General features: G+C 37.0%; 2 protein-coding genes across 2 annotated transcripts in view; both read left to right on the top strand.

The window, feature by feature from the left end:
- The window catches only part of LOC127844207 (repressor of RNA polymerase III transcription MAF1 homolog), a 505514-nt gene that overhangs the window by 305891 nt on the left and 181664 nt on the right, over positions 1-17959 (top strand). The window lies entirely within an intron of this gene.
- On the top strand, positions 3713-16810 carry LOC127844205 (25 kDa ookinete surface antigen-like). Its single transcript, XM_052374275.1, has 7 exons — positions 3713-3821; positions 4460-4566; positions 6082-6202; positions 13068-13232; positions 13930-14052; positions 14457-14582; positions 16331-16810. Exons 1-7 carry the CDS (start codon positions 3755-3757, stop codon positions 16420-16422), a joined length of 801 nt encoding a protein of 266 aa, XP_052230235.1. The 5' UTR covers positions 3713-3754; the 3' UTR covers positions 16423-16810.

Below are 17959 nucleotides of genomic sequence, written 5' to 3'. Positions count from 1 at the left end.
TTAAGTTATTGGTTTGATTGAGTATTACAAATTGTTGGTATACACCGTACAATATGTTTCATTCATGTTGTTGACTTCTTAATTGAGTTGATCACTTATATATTTAAAAAACTACATTATATTTATGACATATTGTGTTTATGTTCTGTAAAGATTTGGGCCTTCGTATGTACGTTGAAAAATAAATTTAATATAACAAATATCATTATCCATCAAATCTACGTCATGTGATAATGTCATTGCGATACGACTGTTAATTGATAACATCCTGCATTGGCGCCACCTCCTATCATTAGCGCCACCTCCTAAGCATTGGCTCCATCTCTTTTGGAAAACTGCAAAATTATCTACTACGTCGACAAGAAGCCAATATTTTTGTGCATGCAGCATCTAATTTATGTTGTACGCAATCGTTTGATGCCGTTGGCGATTTAATTGGGTGGATATTTTCTCGTCACACATGAAAAACTCATCGGAATGCTTTTTAAACTCCACCATGCCACAGCTTATAAAGGTTCTCACGTTTTTAAATGGGTTGCGAATGCACGTGTCTGAACATTTTTAGACGACTCAATCTTCGCTGAATCGCACTACATTGCCCGATTTGTTAAAATACTGCGAAATATGTTGTACAAACATATTAAACCTAATCACCCTGTAAAGTTGTCCATGAAATTTCAAAACATCCGGGCCTGAGCGCCACCTCGGAAGTTGCATTGGCTCAGTTATTAATGCATCGCAAAAAAGAGGTGGCGCGCGTGATTAACGGCCGTGTTATAAGAACCTGCCGGCTGACAAATTTGTATAACTGGTTTTACCGGAACGTGTATTTTGATAAACAACACATCGAAGGCATTTATGATAATAAACAAAAGAAAATCATTAAAATTAACAAAAAATGCATTATTTATTTATTATTGGATTCGATGTAGATGACTTTCCGGTTGGGATAATACTTATTAATTTGTATTGCATTTAAATAGATGCATGGTTTATTAATGAGTGGAAAACTGAATAGAAAAATGAGTGGATAAATTCGTTTAACTGATTCATTGAATTTATTCATTGAATGAAAATAATGACTAAATGAGTCAAAGTGGAGTAAGAGAATGAACGAATGACAGAATAAATGTGAGATCGAGTGAGTGCAGCTTTGATTATTGACTGAATAAGTGACATATCTAACAAACGAACGGATGGAGGGACGGACTTTAGAATTTAACGTGTCACATACACAACACCACAACCAACAAAATTATAATTCTCATCTTGACAGACCATGACCTCTCATGATTGCGCAGAGATTTTTACGAACCATAAAACCCCGCATTAAACCCTAGTGCCGCAGAAGCGTCTGACGAAACTCTTTGCATGCTGGGAAATTTGTCGTCTGCTAAAATGTCGTCTGCTGAATTTCTAAAATTTGCATTTTCTTTGAATTTTTCAAAGAATACTATCAGAATAGCAAACAGTTTGGATCCTGATGAGACGCCACGTTCGGTGGCGTCTCATCAGGATCCAAACTGTTTGCAAAAGCCTTTAAAATTCGGTTCCAGCACTGAAAGAGTTAACTCCTTTCAAGATCTGAACACACAGGCAGATCAGACGTTGTATTTCAAACACTGGTGCACAATTGATTGGTTTCGAGCACAGCTCAGTTCACAGCCGTCAAAACAAGTCACGTTTTCATTTTTCTTGTTAAATGTACAAGATGTATTTATATTTGGCTGTACTAAATTTATTTGAACGAACATCGCTCTTGGTGTATTTTCATAACCCATTTATGCCTAGCATCTAGAAAAAAGGCCTTGGAAAACAGCGTAGATGAGGCGTCTCATCAGGGTCTGCGCTGTTAGCTCAAAGGAATTTCTGTAAGAAATATTCTCAAAATAGAAATAAATATACTAGACTACCCTAATTTTGGAAGTAAATTGATCCAATTTAGAAGGATGGGAGAGTCCACTAGGCATAAATGGGATAACGAAAGTAAAGCTCAGTAAAATCAGCATACTTCCATGCCAGACGGATTGTATCTAGGAAGTTTGTAATAATAGCGCAACGTTATGTAATCTTGATAGTGTTTGCCAGACTAATCACGACATTGTTTCACCAATCTTGCGAAATACGATCGTTTTCAATTAATTCTTAGATTGATATAAACGCCAAATTTAATGCAGTTTGATATGGATTGCCGATATACTCATTAAGCACGATTTTTTACGGTACCACGCGGCCCAATGCGGGTGCTAGCGCGGCCCAATGCTGGTGCTAGCGCAATTGAATGAGAAAATACCAATGAGCCGTACTCTGGGGAAAAGGGTTTTTAGCACAGGCTAATCAGGGACGAAACTTTCCGCAACAACTTGATTTTTTTCGACGAAAAAACTTTCTTGAAACGATAATTATCATAAAAGCGGAAATTGTCGTCCCTGATTTAGACTGTGCGGACTGCACATGCTTATCTGGGACGACACTTTACGCACATGCATTAAACCCCCTTTTCACAGAGCAAGACTCATATCAAACTGTGACCGGAGTTATTAGTAATGAAATTGATCAATTAAAAATAAATACATCTATCACTCAATATTAATATCAATGTTTGGTATGCTTACTCTTTAGAGTTAACTATTGCATACATAGGAGTGTCCGGAAAAGTAGTACGCTCCCCAATATAAAATATATACTTTATATAGTTTTTGAAAAAAGAAAAAAGATAAGCTAAACATTTCAGGTTTATTTTTTTTTTAAGTTTTCATATGGTTATATAAATCCGTTTCTTAAAGTGATATTATGGGCATCTAACAGTATATAGGTGTCTATCGCAATCGTTGTTTATTGTTGGTGTTTTCACTTCATATGCACTTATATTTGTTCATGCAGCATCAACATACTTAAACTATATTAATATCCCGGAAAGAGAAAAATAATGCATTTGAATATCAACCGTACTTTCGTTTGACAACTGATCACGCATGTACAATATGAACCTAAATTTAGTTTTAGTGCCGATTCGTTTATACGACACAAAGACACCATTTTATTTTACGGATCGTTTCGGCTTACAGGACTGGGTGGGTCACGTAAAATATATAATATAAAATATATTTTTATAAATAACTGGTAGCAAGATGAGTTGCCGATAATTGGTCAGTAACCACATTTTAACTTACCTTTTTCACCTGTTTATTCTTTTCAGCTCAATTCAACTGTGAAAAATGCCCATAATATCACTTTAACATCTTCGGCCTTAATAACCAAATGCATTTGATATAATTTAGCCATCACCATAGTGCGTTGCATCGATACATAAATGTATATTTATTTAGGCTTAACGCATTTGGTAGTACTGTGGCGTTACAATATGTATTAGACGGTTAATAAGTTTAAAGAAAGTCTCTTCTTAGCGAAAATCCAGTTTAGGCGGAAAGTGTCGCCCCTGATTCACCTATGTGAAATGCAATGGCTAATGCGGGATGACACTTTACGCACATGGATTAAGCCCAGTTTTTCCCGAACCCGGCTCATATAATTACAATTGGCTTCCCTCCTGTGATAATGATACGAATCTCAAAACTTACCGTAACCTCGCTTATGTTCACCGAATACCAAATTCAAAGGACGGGCCTCATTTTGCAACATTGCACCGAATTGAAAATTGAATAACTGCACTGGACCACGCGTTCGGACTTGGTAACCATGGACGCTGACTGATATACACAGTCACTCTTCGGCAAGGGAAGGAGGAACTGAGATGGACAGCTCGGTGTGTGCGGATTTTTTCATGTTGATTTCTCTGTCGTTCTTATTTAGTTCTACAGGTAAGAGTCGGAACAATGTATCTTCAATAATTATTTATGATTTTGATTCATTATTTTCTTTTTTTGTTTGTTTACATTACGCATGATAAATTGCTATTTTCTATTTCTGTTTAAATTTGACTAAATAATCGCCTGAGTTTCAGTAATTAATAAAAACTTACAACCTCCGATTTGAAAGGATTTTACTTGTAACGGCATTGATTGCCGTTAATCTATTTATGCCTAGCGTCTAGAAAAAAAGGCCTTGGCAAACATCGTAGACCCAGATGCGACGCCGCATGATGCGGCATCTCATCAGGGTCTTCGCTGTTTGCTTAAATGAATTTCTGTAAGAAATATTCTAAATATAGAAATAAGTATACTAGACATCCCTAATTTTGGAAATAAATTGAACCAATTTTGAAGGATGGGAGAGTCCACTAGGCATAAATGGGTTAATCTATCGTGGTGGTAGTGTGTGTCGCTGTGATTGGTTTGACCGTAATATGCACATTTACCCATTTATGCCTAGCGTCTAGAAAAAAAGGCATTGGCAAACAGCGTAGACCCAGATGAGAAGCCGCATGATGCCAAATGGGTTACTTTATCTATGCTATAACTATATCTGCTGTTACTATAATCATTAGTACTTTTTAAAGATGGACTCATCTGCTATTCATGTGATGCCACATTCGGGACGACACAGCCCGTCGCCAACATTGATTGCCTGGCTGTAGGACTCAACATCACGTGCCCCACAAATCAGGTAAGGACATGCATATGCAAACCTCCGATCAGAGAGATGTGTTCCGACCAGAGCTGGATTCCAATACCTGCCGCCATAACACACCATATTGTGATAGCGATTGATCTTGTTAGATGTTACAAGTATTTAGGGTCAAAATTGCGTATGTGTTTTCATTCTTAATGGGCTGTAAAGTGTGAGTAGAAAAGGCTTTTTACGTTGACCATGCCAGCAAATTAGAAAACGTTGAAAAAAAATAACCCGTACAAAGTCTACTTTTGTGATTGCCGTCAATTTAAAATTTAACCCTTTACCACTTAGATACGTATTTTCACTTATATGTAGTCCTTTGTAAAGTTAAATTTAATTAAATACCTTTCTTACTTGAGTCAAGTTGTAAAGGCTTCCTTTTCAACTCTTAGTTACTGATGAGCAGCAAACACTCGCAGGCTGTTCTGGTTTTATGCTGTTTGCACATAGCCATTTTCCCTTTGCTTCTGAGTGGAAAAGTTTTGAAGGGGTCGTAACCGCTGCAAAAGTATTGTGACTTCAGCAAGTGTCTCTCTGCGGCTACCTCCCCTAACAGTTAAGCAGTGCTCCTCTCGAGCCGACTCATTGTTTAGAAAAGTTTTCTAGTCATTAGTGTTACAATTGAAATGTTATAAGTTAAGATCTACGGATATATTCAATGTTTGGTAGAGATATAAACAAATATGGAAAATCCGAGTGTAAAAATAAAACGTGAAAAGAAAGTCGAAAACTTGAACCACCAGCAAATTGTAGCGGACGATTTATTCGGCCCCGTTATTGTGTACATATATTTAATATGATGTTACAGAACTTGTTATTTTAAACCTTCTGCCTTGGCACTATCCGCATAACAAGATAATCGTGATGTTACTAATTTTATATTTATAAATGAAACTGACATTTTACCCACAAGAAAAATCAAAGTACTGACAGAACTGGTGTGACGATGCGTTTGAAGAGGATGGATATACAAGCATCAATTTAAGTTTATCTACATCACCACAATTGTGTATGTGGGTATGAAAATTTGGGTAGCAAAAAAAAACATTTGGTTACGAAAATTTTGGGTACGAAAAAATCATGCCAACAAAAACTGGGGTACGAAAAAAAAATTGGGTACGAAAAAAATAGGGTACGAAAAAAATGGGAAGGACAAAAAATTGGGTACGGAAATAAATTTGGGTACAAAACAAAACTTGGGTACGAACAAAAAATTGGGTACGAATAAAATTGGATACGATTTTTTTTGGAACGAATACAAATTTGGGGGTACGGGGAAGTAGTACGCGTGGGGAACTTGACCCATTCAGCGAAACTGGGAGGCGTGTTGCAGCATCGTCAAAAAGTAACACCGAATGAAAAAACGCAGCGTTCTCAAAAATAGATTTTTGTAAAAAAATAGATTTTTGTGATACATATTCACTTGCATTAACCTTACCGTTTATTACTTTACGAAAAGTGCATATTCTATACAATAAAGAAAGGAGACGCAATATTTGTTTTCAGAACCGTTGCTTTAGCAAACACGCCATCATGGAAACGGGGGCTGTTGTCGACAAGGGCTGCACACAAAGCGACCAGTGCCTCGGTACAACGCTATGCTGCAACGCCGACTTCTGTAACTCGGGTGGGTGATACTTTCGTCTTAGGGTCCCATTTCTTGATCTCACTGTACACAACAACTACAAAACAACAAAACCTCGCAATTATTGTTCGCGTCCAATTATCTTTGCCACCTCCATATAGGAACCTTTTCGCGTTTTGATAATTTGACAAATTTTAAAAATGTTTCAGATTTCAAATTTTCGTAGTTGCTATGGATTTTGATAGGAACCAATAAAACTGAACATTAACCATGCTCTAAAATATCCATTATATGCATCTTTTTACGTTTTAAAAACCTAAATATTATAAAGCGTTACAAACGCGAAACGATTGTATAATTTGAAGATTCCTGTTGTTTGCGTTATATTTTGTGACAATACGAGGATTGCTTATATTTGGAATAAAATACATACTGCGTTTTGGCAGTACGGATGTCCGAGTAACTAAAGCGCCAGATTAATACTCTGTGGGTAAGTGGTTCGAGCCCAAGTGTGAATTATTTTTTTTGTTTGTTTAATTTCATTTGTGTTTTATACTGGAACTCTTAAGTTCCGATGTTTAAATTTAAAGCATTTAATGACATACTTTAAAAACATGCCTAAATTTGTTAAAAAGGTCCCTTTAAAAGCCCAGCAATCCTTGCGCTCCAACAATTTGCCATAGTTTGGCAACCTCATCCCCCCCCCAGAAACAAATTATTCTTACACTAGGGTCTAAGAAAAAATATCTTATTGGAAAACCGGTACTCAGAATTGCGAAGAGTCAAACTTGCCATTAGGCACCACTTTCTACATAATTCTTTTTAGGCCTCCTCACACATAGGCGAAAGTCTCCCGACGTCAACTTGCGTGTACTGGCGAATAAGACTTCAGGAAAATTCGTTCTCATTAGTATATGTACGTTGCCTATCTTTGGTGGTGTTCGTATGGATGCGTTTGTGAGCTTTTGCGTCCGTTGCGATTAGTTCTGTTCGTCGGAAAATTTTAAACATGTTGAAAAATTGTTGGCGAATAAAAGTTTCGTCTATCGTTCGTTAAAATTCGTTTCAATAAGAAAACGAATCTTTGCGATAGCTTGCGAACTTTTGCGAACTATAGCGAGGATTTGCGTTTTGTAGCGAATTAAATCCGACGCATTTAAACGATTTATAACGATAAGTTAACGTTCAGAAAACGAACGGTATACGCTCGTATACGAATCAATCCGAAAGGTAACTACGATAAGCGAATATATGCGAATCCATTCGAATAATAGCGCTCCTGACTGTTTTAGTAGTTTGTGCAGACATATGCCTATATTTCATATATATAATGTTGAAGGTATCATTATTTCTTCGTCCAAATGGAAGATATATAACGCCTGACACTGCAGTATGTTGCTGCTATGGCCAATCAAGAAGTAGTCCAGCAACAACTAAACATACACCGGTTTCTCAGAGGCCGACTAAGGTGGAGAAGAGGAGCCAGAGCACGTAATATCTGGAGAAGACCATGGCTGCATCCCGGGAGACGTCGCCAATTAAGCATCTATGATCAGCTCATGGTTGAGCTCAGGTCCTGGAACATTTAAGAAGTTCCTCTGCATGCCTACGATGAAATTTTGGGCAGGGTTCGTCATTGCCTCGTGAAGCAACACACTCGGTGCAGGAAGTATTTGGATCCAGGGCTAAAGTTAGCTGTCACACTACGTCACCTGGTTTCTGGTGTCAAGTACTCAGACATGCAGTATTCCTGGCGGGTCGCTGAGAATACCCTCTCTGTAGTGGTCAGAGACGTGTGTCATGCTATATGTGAAGAACGAAACATGCATCCGCACTATATACACATTACATACAATACAGAAGTATATTCCTTTATTTATTTATATTTTTTGAAGAATGACATTATGTCCGTATGTGTTGCGTTCCGTAGCTGTCGTCGAGAAACGAAGCTTTTTAGCGATTTAGCCGTTGCAGCCATTATGATAAAGCATTTACAAGAACGCCATGTCTTATACAAAACGTCATCTTTTACTCAAATCAATTAACGATTGAGTCGATGACATGCTAGCAAACAGGTGTTAAATCAATTATTGCGTGCCTTTAATCAAGCGGTCATAATCGATTAACAGTTTATGAGAAAGGAGTTAAATCGATTTGTGCGTGCCTTTAATCAAGCGGTCCTAATCAAATGACACTTTGGGACACGAAGCGAGTTCGAGCCATCCGAACAAAAGAACGTGTGAAAACTGTAGCCGAGACTGTTAAAACAGTTCGAGCCATCCGATAATTCGAACCAAGCGAGTTCGAGCCATCCGACAAAATTTTATATGAATATATAGGCATACAAAATCGGTGCTTTGATGCGAGTTCGAGCCAACCGGAAGTTCGAGCCAAGCGAGTTCGAGCCATCGGGTTTCGACTGTATGTTGATGAGGTTATGACAGCCCCCTTCACACCTGAAGTATGGAGACAGCTGGCTGATGGTTTCCTCAAGAATTGGAACTTTCCAAATTGCGTTGCTGCTGTTGATGGCAATCACATAGCTATCAGAAAGCCTGCCAGGTCTGGTTCCTTATATTATAATTATAAGGGATTCTTCAGCATCATCTTACTGGCCATTGTCGACTCGGACTACAAGTTCGTATGGTGTGATCTGGGTGGTGAGTATAAGTCTACATAATTTTAACTGCATTATTTTGTAATTACATAAATTATAAACATTTAGTGCTGTTTTGAATGTTCAGATGTATACTAACAATTTCATATCCTTTTGTATTTTCAGGATACTGTTCAAGTGGAGATGCCAAGATTTATAATGAATCAGAATTTCTGGAGATGGTGCAGGATGGTTCCATTGGATTTTCAAGACCCACAGCCCTTTCCAAATGACGCCGTCGAAATGCCATATTTCTTGGTTGGAGATGACGCGTTCAGCCTTTGCGAGAATATGCAGAAACCCTATAGACATAGAGTCCTGACAAGAGACGAAAGAATCCTGAACTACCGGTTATCCAGGGCTAGGAGAGTATCAGAAAATGCATTTGGGATTTTGGCCAACCGATTCCAGGTACAGAAAAGTTCCGCTATTAAGACCAGGCAAAATAGTGGTCTCAATAGCAAAGTGGTTTTAATATCGGACCATTTCGGACCATTTTCCTTCATTAAGTAACCATTTGGGACTTGAAAATTGTCAAAAACCGCATAATTTCAGGGGTTTTTCAGCACTGTCTGCGCCTCCGGACAACGGAGGCACTCCCAAAGCAAACGGACCCGATCCCAAACCGAAATTATAATTTTTTTCCCAATTTCCAAAAAAAAAAAAAAAAAAAAAATTTTTTTTTTTTTTTTTTTTAAGAATGAAGTGTCTTTATTTACTTTATTTATAATTATATGCATTAAAGACGATGTACTTATGTATAAGTCTTAATAAACTGTCTGTTCTGTTCTGTTCTGTTCTTATAACTTATGTGACTAACCAGTGTTTGTTTTGGTCAAAAATATTTGCTATAAGGTTTCGACTGTTCAGTTCTTATCACAGAGTGTAACTGTAACTGAAAAATAAAACTGCAGTAATTGAATTAACGTTGAACATGCCCAATATTGCATCTGTTTACATAAAGAAGACAAAATAACCAAATAAAAACAAATTTATTTGTTAAACCACTGAATTATTTAAGCATGATTAATTCACAATTTTTTCCCAAATGAGCCGTTTCATCGAAGCAAAAATTCCCAAAATGACCAATTTTGTCGATAAAAAATTCCCAATTTGGTCAGACTCCTTTTCCCAAAATAGGCAGAAAACCCCCTGAATTTTTTAAATCTTCGAAGTGGTCTTAATAGCGGAACTTTAGTGCAATACCCTTTTTCAAAACACACTTTCATTAAAAAAAATGTTCACGTTAACTTTTAACACATAACAATACTGGTCATCTGTAATTGCAGATACATTTCACAAAGATGAACCACAGCCCAACCACAGTAAGGCTGATTGTAAAGACATGCTGCATTCTCCACAACTTGATGAGGATCAGGTACTCCAACATGCAAAATGCACTGGTTGACCATGATGATAGAAGAGGAGAAGAGGTCGCAACTTGGAGGATACCAGGAATGTCAATATCAGGGGCCACAACACAGCAACCAAAAAAGGCAAGATTGTGAGAAACACTCTGAAGCATTGGGTCAACGCTCCAGCGGGATGTGTGCCATAGCAAGACAGGATGGTGCCACATTAGAGATTGAAATAAAGTGTAACAGATTAGTGGAATAAATTAATAAAGAATATTGTTTTTTTTTTGTATTGGTCTTATAAAGGGAAGTAATAGTAATAGGAAGACACGAAATTTACGCAAAATCTTTAATGAAAAAGACTTCATGCATAATCAACATGCATACATACGTTACAAAATAACAAATACAGTGAATATCTACAAAATCTCACTGACAAAGTCTTTACTTTACTGAGTACATAATGAAAACATCTCAGGCGTTATCCACATGCGTGCATTGACAATGATATTATAGAAACAAATACAGTGAACATCTAGTGACATAATGTCACTGACAAAGTGTCTAAGGTACTTCCCTGAGTACATTATGAGAACATCTAGGCGTAATCGACATGCTTACATATACAATACTATTAAAGAAACAAATACAGTGAACAGAAAACCTACACCTCATTACTGACATAATATAATAACCATGTCAAATAAAGACTACGGAAGACTTGAACATTCACCTAAAATATAATCATGACAAACGATACAAATATGTCGGAACAAAAGTTAGTCTATATCAAAACGCCCGGATGCAGAAACACCGTTTCGGAAATATTCGGCGGTATTCGCAAGTATGCGCAAGGTTGCTCTTACATTCGTATCTTTACGCTCTTAATAGCTCCTAATCGCCAACCGAAAGTACGAATATTATTTGCGCGACCTAACGCTTTCTAGCGAATTGCAGTAACTGTTCGTCACACTTCAAAGATCATTCGCACCAAATAGTTCCTCTACGTTCACCTTTCGTTATATTACACAAAGCAACACATTTCAAACAGTTTCGGCAAGAATTCGCTAGAATTCATAAATTTACGCTTTTCACCAGGCTTCGTCATATGGATTCGTCTATGTGTGAGGAGGCTTTTACGTAGACAATTCTCTCAATGACATTATTAACAGTGTTAGCCGCGTAAATTCAAACTCTGGACTTATTTTTTTTGTTCTAAGTTTACTTTATATTCTATATTCTTAAGTAGAATCATTGATTGTTGAATTCGGGCCCATCCTACAAAATTACAGTCGTTTCGTCCTTTCTTTGTCGTATTCAGACGTTTATTCCCCATTCGGATCACATCCAAAATGTTTGGAGCGTTGTAAAGTTACCAGTATATGTACGCGAATGCGCTGTTCATAACTTGCTTGAGACATCACGTAAAATCTGGTGACAAAAGTATTCAATTGCTCTAAACACGTTGTAAAGTTACCCTTATATTTACGCGAATGCTCTGTTCATAACTTCCCCGAGACATCACGTAAAAACTGGTGACAAAAGTGTTAAATTGTTCTAAACATTGCTTACAAACTCATGGGTCCATTAGAATTCTTAAAAAAATATATTTCAAAATAATATGCGGGTCAGTAGTTATTCTTATGAGACTCGAACCGTTTATTGAACACAATTCAAATTGCCATTCATTGAGGGGCAAATTACTCTACACAATTTTTGATGACGATATACCGGTATACTTAATTGTTTAAGTGCCCAAAATAATAACTAGGCGCACATATAAATCATTGGTATAAAAATAAGAGGTAAGGTGTTCGTCCATTACGCTGTGTGCTTTGGTAAAGCTTACATCCGTTTGAAGAAGGAATTGCATTGGTTTTTATCCACTTTCTCTCACTATGTGGGCTTGACAGTCCTTTGGCACTTCAAGCAGCTTACACACAGCGAAATCATGATAATAATTTTATTCATTAAAAGACAAAGTATTAAACAAGCTTGTATACAAATATTTTAACAGCGCGTTTGGCCTTGTTCCTGAGTTCTGCATGTTACAACGCTATGGTTACTCGATGAAACGTAAACATTTTTTATTTAAAACAAATACTCATGTGATCAATGGCGACATATACTGCAACACAAACAACATGCATTAAGACATGACTTTTACAAAAAATGACAACAGCGTAATAACGTCTTTTTCCACCACAGAGGAAATGCGTTTGGTTAATTAAACTGTAATAGGATAATCCGGGTACACACCGTAAACTCCCGACTTTAAACCATGTATGCCTAGTTGACTCTCCCATCCTTCTAAATTGGATTAATTTATTTACAAAATTAGGAATGTCTAGTATATTTATTTCTATATTTAGAATATTTCTTACAGAAATTCCTTTAAGCAAACAGCGCAGACCCAGATGAGACGCTTCGTGATGCGGCGTCTCATCTGGGTCTACGATGTTTGCCAAGGCCTTTTTTCTAGACGCTAGGCATAAATGGGTTAAAAATTAAAATATCGCTGTTTATTTACTCCTGATATTCATGACTTGTGTAGAATAGAATATAACTCTAAGCGGACGTTTATTTCTTTTTACGTGACCTTAGAGAAGGTGCATGTGCTTTGAAAGGAATATTAATAATCAATTAACAAATGTCTCCACATTTTATTTATTGATATTTATTTATTAAGAAAGCCCAACATTTTTTATCAAGAAAACTGAATTTTCGTCAAGAAGAGTCTTCTTTTAAACGAGAAATAAGAGACAAGCGGAAAGAGTCGTCCCTGAATAGCATATGGGGACTGCACAGGCTAATCCGGGACGACACTTTACTCATATGCATTCAATCCCTTTTCACCAGAGCGATGATCATGTGTTTTGAATATTCTCTTCTACAGATCTGCCGAGGACGGTGACCGGATACGGGCGGACCTGTACAGACGCACAAGGTTGCGTGCAGGGTGGGCGCGAGATGATCTGCGTACCAGAGGCTCCCGGAAGTAGGATCAGGCGCTGTTTGTGCGCAGAGGACAGCTATCAGAAAGGATCCATATGCAAACGAAGTGGGTTATTGATTATTTTAATGCAATTACGGCATGACTCATTTTAGTCGCCAGGTCTTCAACTGGTTTTCAATAGAAATTAGGAAACAATGTATGGGATATTATGCAGAAACATTTGGAAAATATATCCACTAAACTCAAACTCGTACCTTTGCTGATGATTATTCTTACCATTGAGAAGGCTAATTTGTTGAATAAATTAATCTTAAAATTGTCAACGGTACTTGAAAGTAAACCAAATGCCCACAACATTGTATCATTGGGTTACATATACTTTTAAATCTTTCGTGTGCTTCTGGAGTTGTACTCTTCACACAACTCGCAATTCATATGTAAGTAATAATTAGAATACTGCCCATAACCCATTTATGCCTAGAGCGTCTAGAAAAATGCCTTGGCAAACAGCGTAGACCCAGATGAGACGCCGCTTGATGCGGCGTCTCATCTGGGTCTGCGCTGTTTGCTTTAAGGAATTTATGTAAGAAATATTATAAATATAGAAATAAATATGCTAGACATCCCTAATTTTGGAAAAAAATTGATCCAATCTAGAAGGATGGAAGAGTCCACTAGACATAAATGGGTTAAAAGATTACGCCGTTTGACATTGCCATGCCCGGGCTAACAATACGTTGTATCGCTCTCTACGGAAGGTGATATTTATAGGATATTAATGTATGACAACTGTTCTGTTCAGAGAGCTTCCCCGGGTTACCTTGTGAACTCACGCGCCACTGCCTTGACGTCAACAGCACATGCATTTCGGATGTATGCACGTGTAACGAGGGCATGTTCACAGATGTCAACAAATGCTCGCGCAGTGAGTATTTATTTTCTTATTTCCCTTCTTATAAACGAAATAGATACAACACCTAGTTGCATAAACAAAACCGTATTTACACCTTCTTGACTATAACAAAATATGACCAATTTTTTATAAAGATATTTTCGTGACGTCATTTTTTATTATCAGATCAAAAGAATACCATTTTGCACTAAATGTCGGATACAGATATGAGATAAGTCTAAATGTCGGATACAGATATGAGATAAGTCTAAATGTCGGATACAGATATGAGATAAGTCTAAATGTCGGATACAGATATGAGATAAGTCTAAATGTCGGATACAGATATGAGATAAGTTAATTTTCTCACTGAACGCACATGCATTCAGCCCAGCTTTTCTTGAATGCGGCTTTTATATGTATAATGTTACTTTTAGAGATGGGTTTGGGCTTCCCTTGCAATGTGAGTGAGGGGTGCCTGGGGGAAAACACCGCATGTACCGCGGGTGCGTGCGCCTGCGAGTTTGGATTCATAGCCATCAACGGAACTGATAGCTGTTCCGGTAAGTGTCTGCTTGCAAATGCTGTAATTGCTATTTCATTATGAAATATTTTCCGTCTGTGCTAAGACATCACGACTGGTTCGTAGCTGATTGCATTTTTTAAATTTTCATTTTATGTTAAGTGATTATTATAATTTAATTGTTCCATGATACCAAAATTAACCATAATATTGGTAATACTTTGGGCTAAGCACCACAAATGCTTGTGTATATGTCACTTAAAGGGACCTTTTCACAGATTTTGGCATGTTTTGAAGCTTGTCATTAAATGCTTTATATTGATAAATGTAAACATTGGATCTAAAAAGGTCCAGTAAAAAATCAAGAATAAAATTAAAAAAAGGATAAAAAAAGTAGCCCGCAGCAGGGCTCGAACAGTTACCCCCGGAGTCCTGGAGAAAAAACCAATTAGACCGCTCGGCCATCCTGCCTAGTATGTTTAAATGACGTATTTTATACATTATATAAGCAATCTTCGTAGTTTCACAAAATTTAACGACAACAACAGAACTCTCCAAATTATTCAATCGTTTCGCGTTGCAACGCTTTATAATTTTCAGGTTTTTAAATCGTCACAAGATGCATATAATAGCTATATTAGACCATGGCAAATGTTCAGTATTACAATTTCCTCACAAATATCATAACTAAAACGAAAATTTGCGAATCTGAAACAGCTTTTTTCAATTTTGTCAATTTACCAAAACGTGAAAAGATCCTTTTAAGTCGGTGGAGAAAAAAATCAACGATCGATATACATCCGACCCATGTTTGGAACAGAATCTCGACGCAAGCTTGAAGTAAGGTCGACGCAACCCGGTTGTTTTCATGGCATGAAGTACTTCTGCGCATGTAATTTGCGTCGGTTGCGGCAGACGCACGTTTTCGACAAAAACTTTTGAATTCTATATTTTCTGAACAATCCATATACATACACGACCTTTGAATTAAGACACTCTCTCGGTAAACTTGTCACTTTTGTTGCTTTTTATTTGAACTTGGGATTTAAAGAGGAATGCTTTAATTTGAAAAGTGAGCTTCATGCTATTTTATTAATCAAAGCGCTGAAGGCACCGAAGTTGTTCGCTGTTGTCGTCCTTGATTAGCTTGTTCGCAATGCACAGGGTAATCAGTGTGCACAGGCCAATCTTATTTGACTTGCATTAAGCCCCGTTTTCCCTGAAAGCAGACAATATGTACAGATTTCAATGATAAACACTAGACTAGCCAATGTCTTCTAACAAGCTGGTATATACACTCACTGCTAGAGCAGAATCATTTGTCTTCTGCGTCAGACAGGCAGTGGTAATCGTCCCTAGCAGAGTGAGTTGCGGTTGTTACAGTAGCTAAGGCTTCTAAGCACATACTGATTTGCAAAATATGCTCTGTAAATTAATTCGGCCGCTAACGCGACCAACTAAAAAATCAAACAACTAAGGTGCCTTCATTGCTTTGATTTGTGCATTATATACTTGATCGTAAAGTTTAAAATTATTCTGCGACCCCTACTTGTAAATTTGCGAGAATTATGTGCATTTCGGTTTGATTGATCGTTTGGGTCGCAATTTTTACTTCTTATTCAATGTAAGTTACGTCGTGACCAACAAACCAGCGAGGTGTTTTTGTTTAACAACTTGTTGGTGCAAAACATTGCTCAAAATCCGTATCTTGAAAGTTGCATATAACAAGGTTGCCTATTGTATAAAGGCGTCGATAGAGCGACAATGGGTTATCTGCTATTCTTTCAGGGTTCGAGACCTACCACGGTTCCTGGGACCTCCGCCTCTGCGCCGCGGTTCTGTACGCGATCCTTATGCGATGGTCAATATACCAGAGTTGATGAGCAGTTATATACTAATATATAGAAATGCATGCACAGTGATAGTTATTATTATTATTAGAATATAAGGACACTAGATTATTCATGTAGAGTATTTATTGGAGTTTGCTTGTACAAATGGCGTGTCAATTTAATATGACGCATATAATGTTTCATTCCTGAATACCTTCTGTTCTTTGTGTGTAAACTTTTTTTAATTTTCTATTCAATGAATATTTGTTCTGTCTGAATGCTGTTCTGTATTATTATGCGTTATGCAATTATTATGCAATTGATTTTACTGTTGTATCAAGATGCTTTTATACTAGCAGTAAAAAGTGTATCAAATAATATCATTACTTATTTGTGTCGCTGTCTTTAAATTTGTGTTGGACAAGGAAATTTCAGCGATGTTATTTTTATGTTCTTTATGAATATATACACTGTAGTCCCATTTTGTTTTGCGTTGCGTATTTTACCTAAACAATTTGTAAGTGAACTATACATTGATATTTTTCAAATGAGAATATTATGCAATTCATAACCTTATTTAAAAAACTTTAATATTAGGAATAGTTTCGAATAATTATACACGAGGACTCTGGTAAACAAAAGTGAGCCCTGGAGTTCAAAAGTCAGCCCTGGGGGTTCAAAAGCCAGCCCTGTGGTTAAAACGCGAGACCTCTTTAAGCAACTGCGAGCGCAAGGCTGTGTCGGTAATTTACGTTTTTTGATATTATCAATGACAATCGGTATAAACGCTTTATTAATTTTTACGATTTCGATGGATGATTATCCATATTCCTTAAGTAAATGAACATACATTACATTACATGTAAGTAATTTTATACGTGCAAACTAGAACAAGAAGGACAAAATAAAAAGTGTAAAAAAGCACATGTTGATAATAGAGTTTTAGAATACACGTAAACGCTTTGATAAGTTAATAAAAACATCGCCACGTGTTGTCGCGTAGGCATGTGTCGGTTGCTTAGCAACCCAATCCATGATGCCATATGTGACCTGTGCACCTGTTGCAGGTATCACCGACGCCAACTCAAGTGTGTATAACACTGTAATGCTGATTTCTATTGAAATCGTCGCAAACCTGTTGCAAACAAGTTACATTCGTATTTGTATAATCTTTTAGCAGTGATCCATCGTGTTCCTGACACATCAAACTCAAAATGTACATTTCAAGCAGTTCGTAAAACTGTCGAGTTAATGACCGTTCTAACAGGAGCCGGTCTTTAATGGTATTCAGTGAGCAAAATATGTTGATATCAAGTGTTTTCATAATACATTATAACCACTTTTTGGTTTTCTACCAGCATATAAAGTCGTTCGTAACGTTTTTCTTCATGGAGTCCTGCAAATGCTTTATGATCATTCGAAAATGTCATTTCACCTGTAAGATTAACATTCATGAAAAATGGAATTCCACCAGTTAATTATCGATGATCACCATGGTTGATTGCTCATCGAACTGAAGTCAAGTTATCTTGTAAATTAATATTATATAGAAATACAGAAATGATCATATGCAATGACAAATTTC

The sequence above is a fragment of the Dreissena polymorpha genome, chromosome 9, assembly GCF_020536995.1.
Source record: "Dreissena polymorpha isolate Duluth1 chromosome 9, UMN_Dpol_1.0, whole genome shotgun sequence".
In the NCBI taxonomy this organism is placed as follows: domain Eukaryota; kingdom Metazoa; phylum Mollusca; class Bivalvia; order Myida; family Dreissenidae; genus Dreissena; species Dreissena polymorpha.
Note: the sequence above shows the minus strand (reverse complement) of the source record. Positions and strands in the feature narration are given on the sequence as shown.

Bases quoted from the DNA above. Each gene is read 5' to 3' on its own strand.
- LOC127844205 (XM_052374275.1), top strand. From the start codon at position 3,755: ATGGACAGCTCGGTGTGTGCGGATTTTTTCATGTTGATTTCTCTGTCG. The intron at 13,233-13,929 runs GTGGGTTATTGA...TGTTCTGTTCAG, and splicing joins AGGATCCATATGCAAACGAA to AGAGCTTCCCCGGGTTACCT. The intron at 14,053-14,456 runs GTGAGTATTTAT...TGTTACTTTTAG, and splicing joins TGTCAACAAATGCTCGCGCA to AGATGGGTTTGGGCTTCCCT.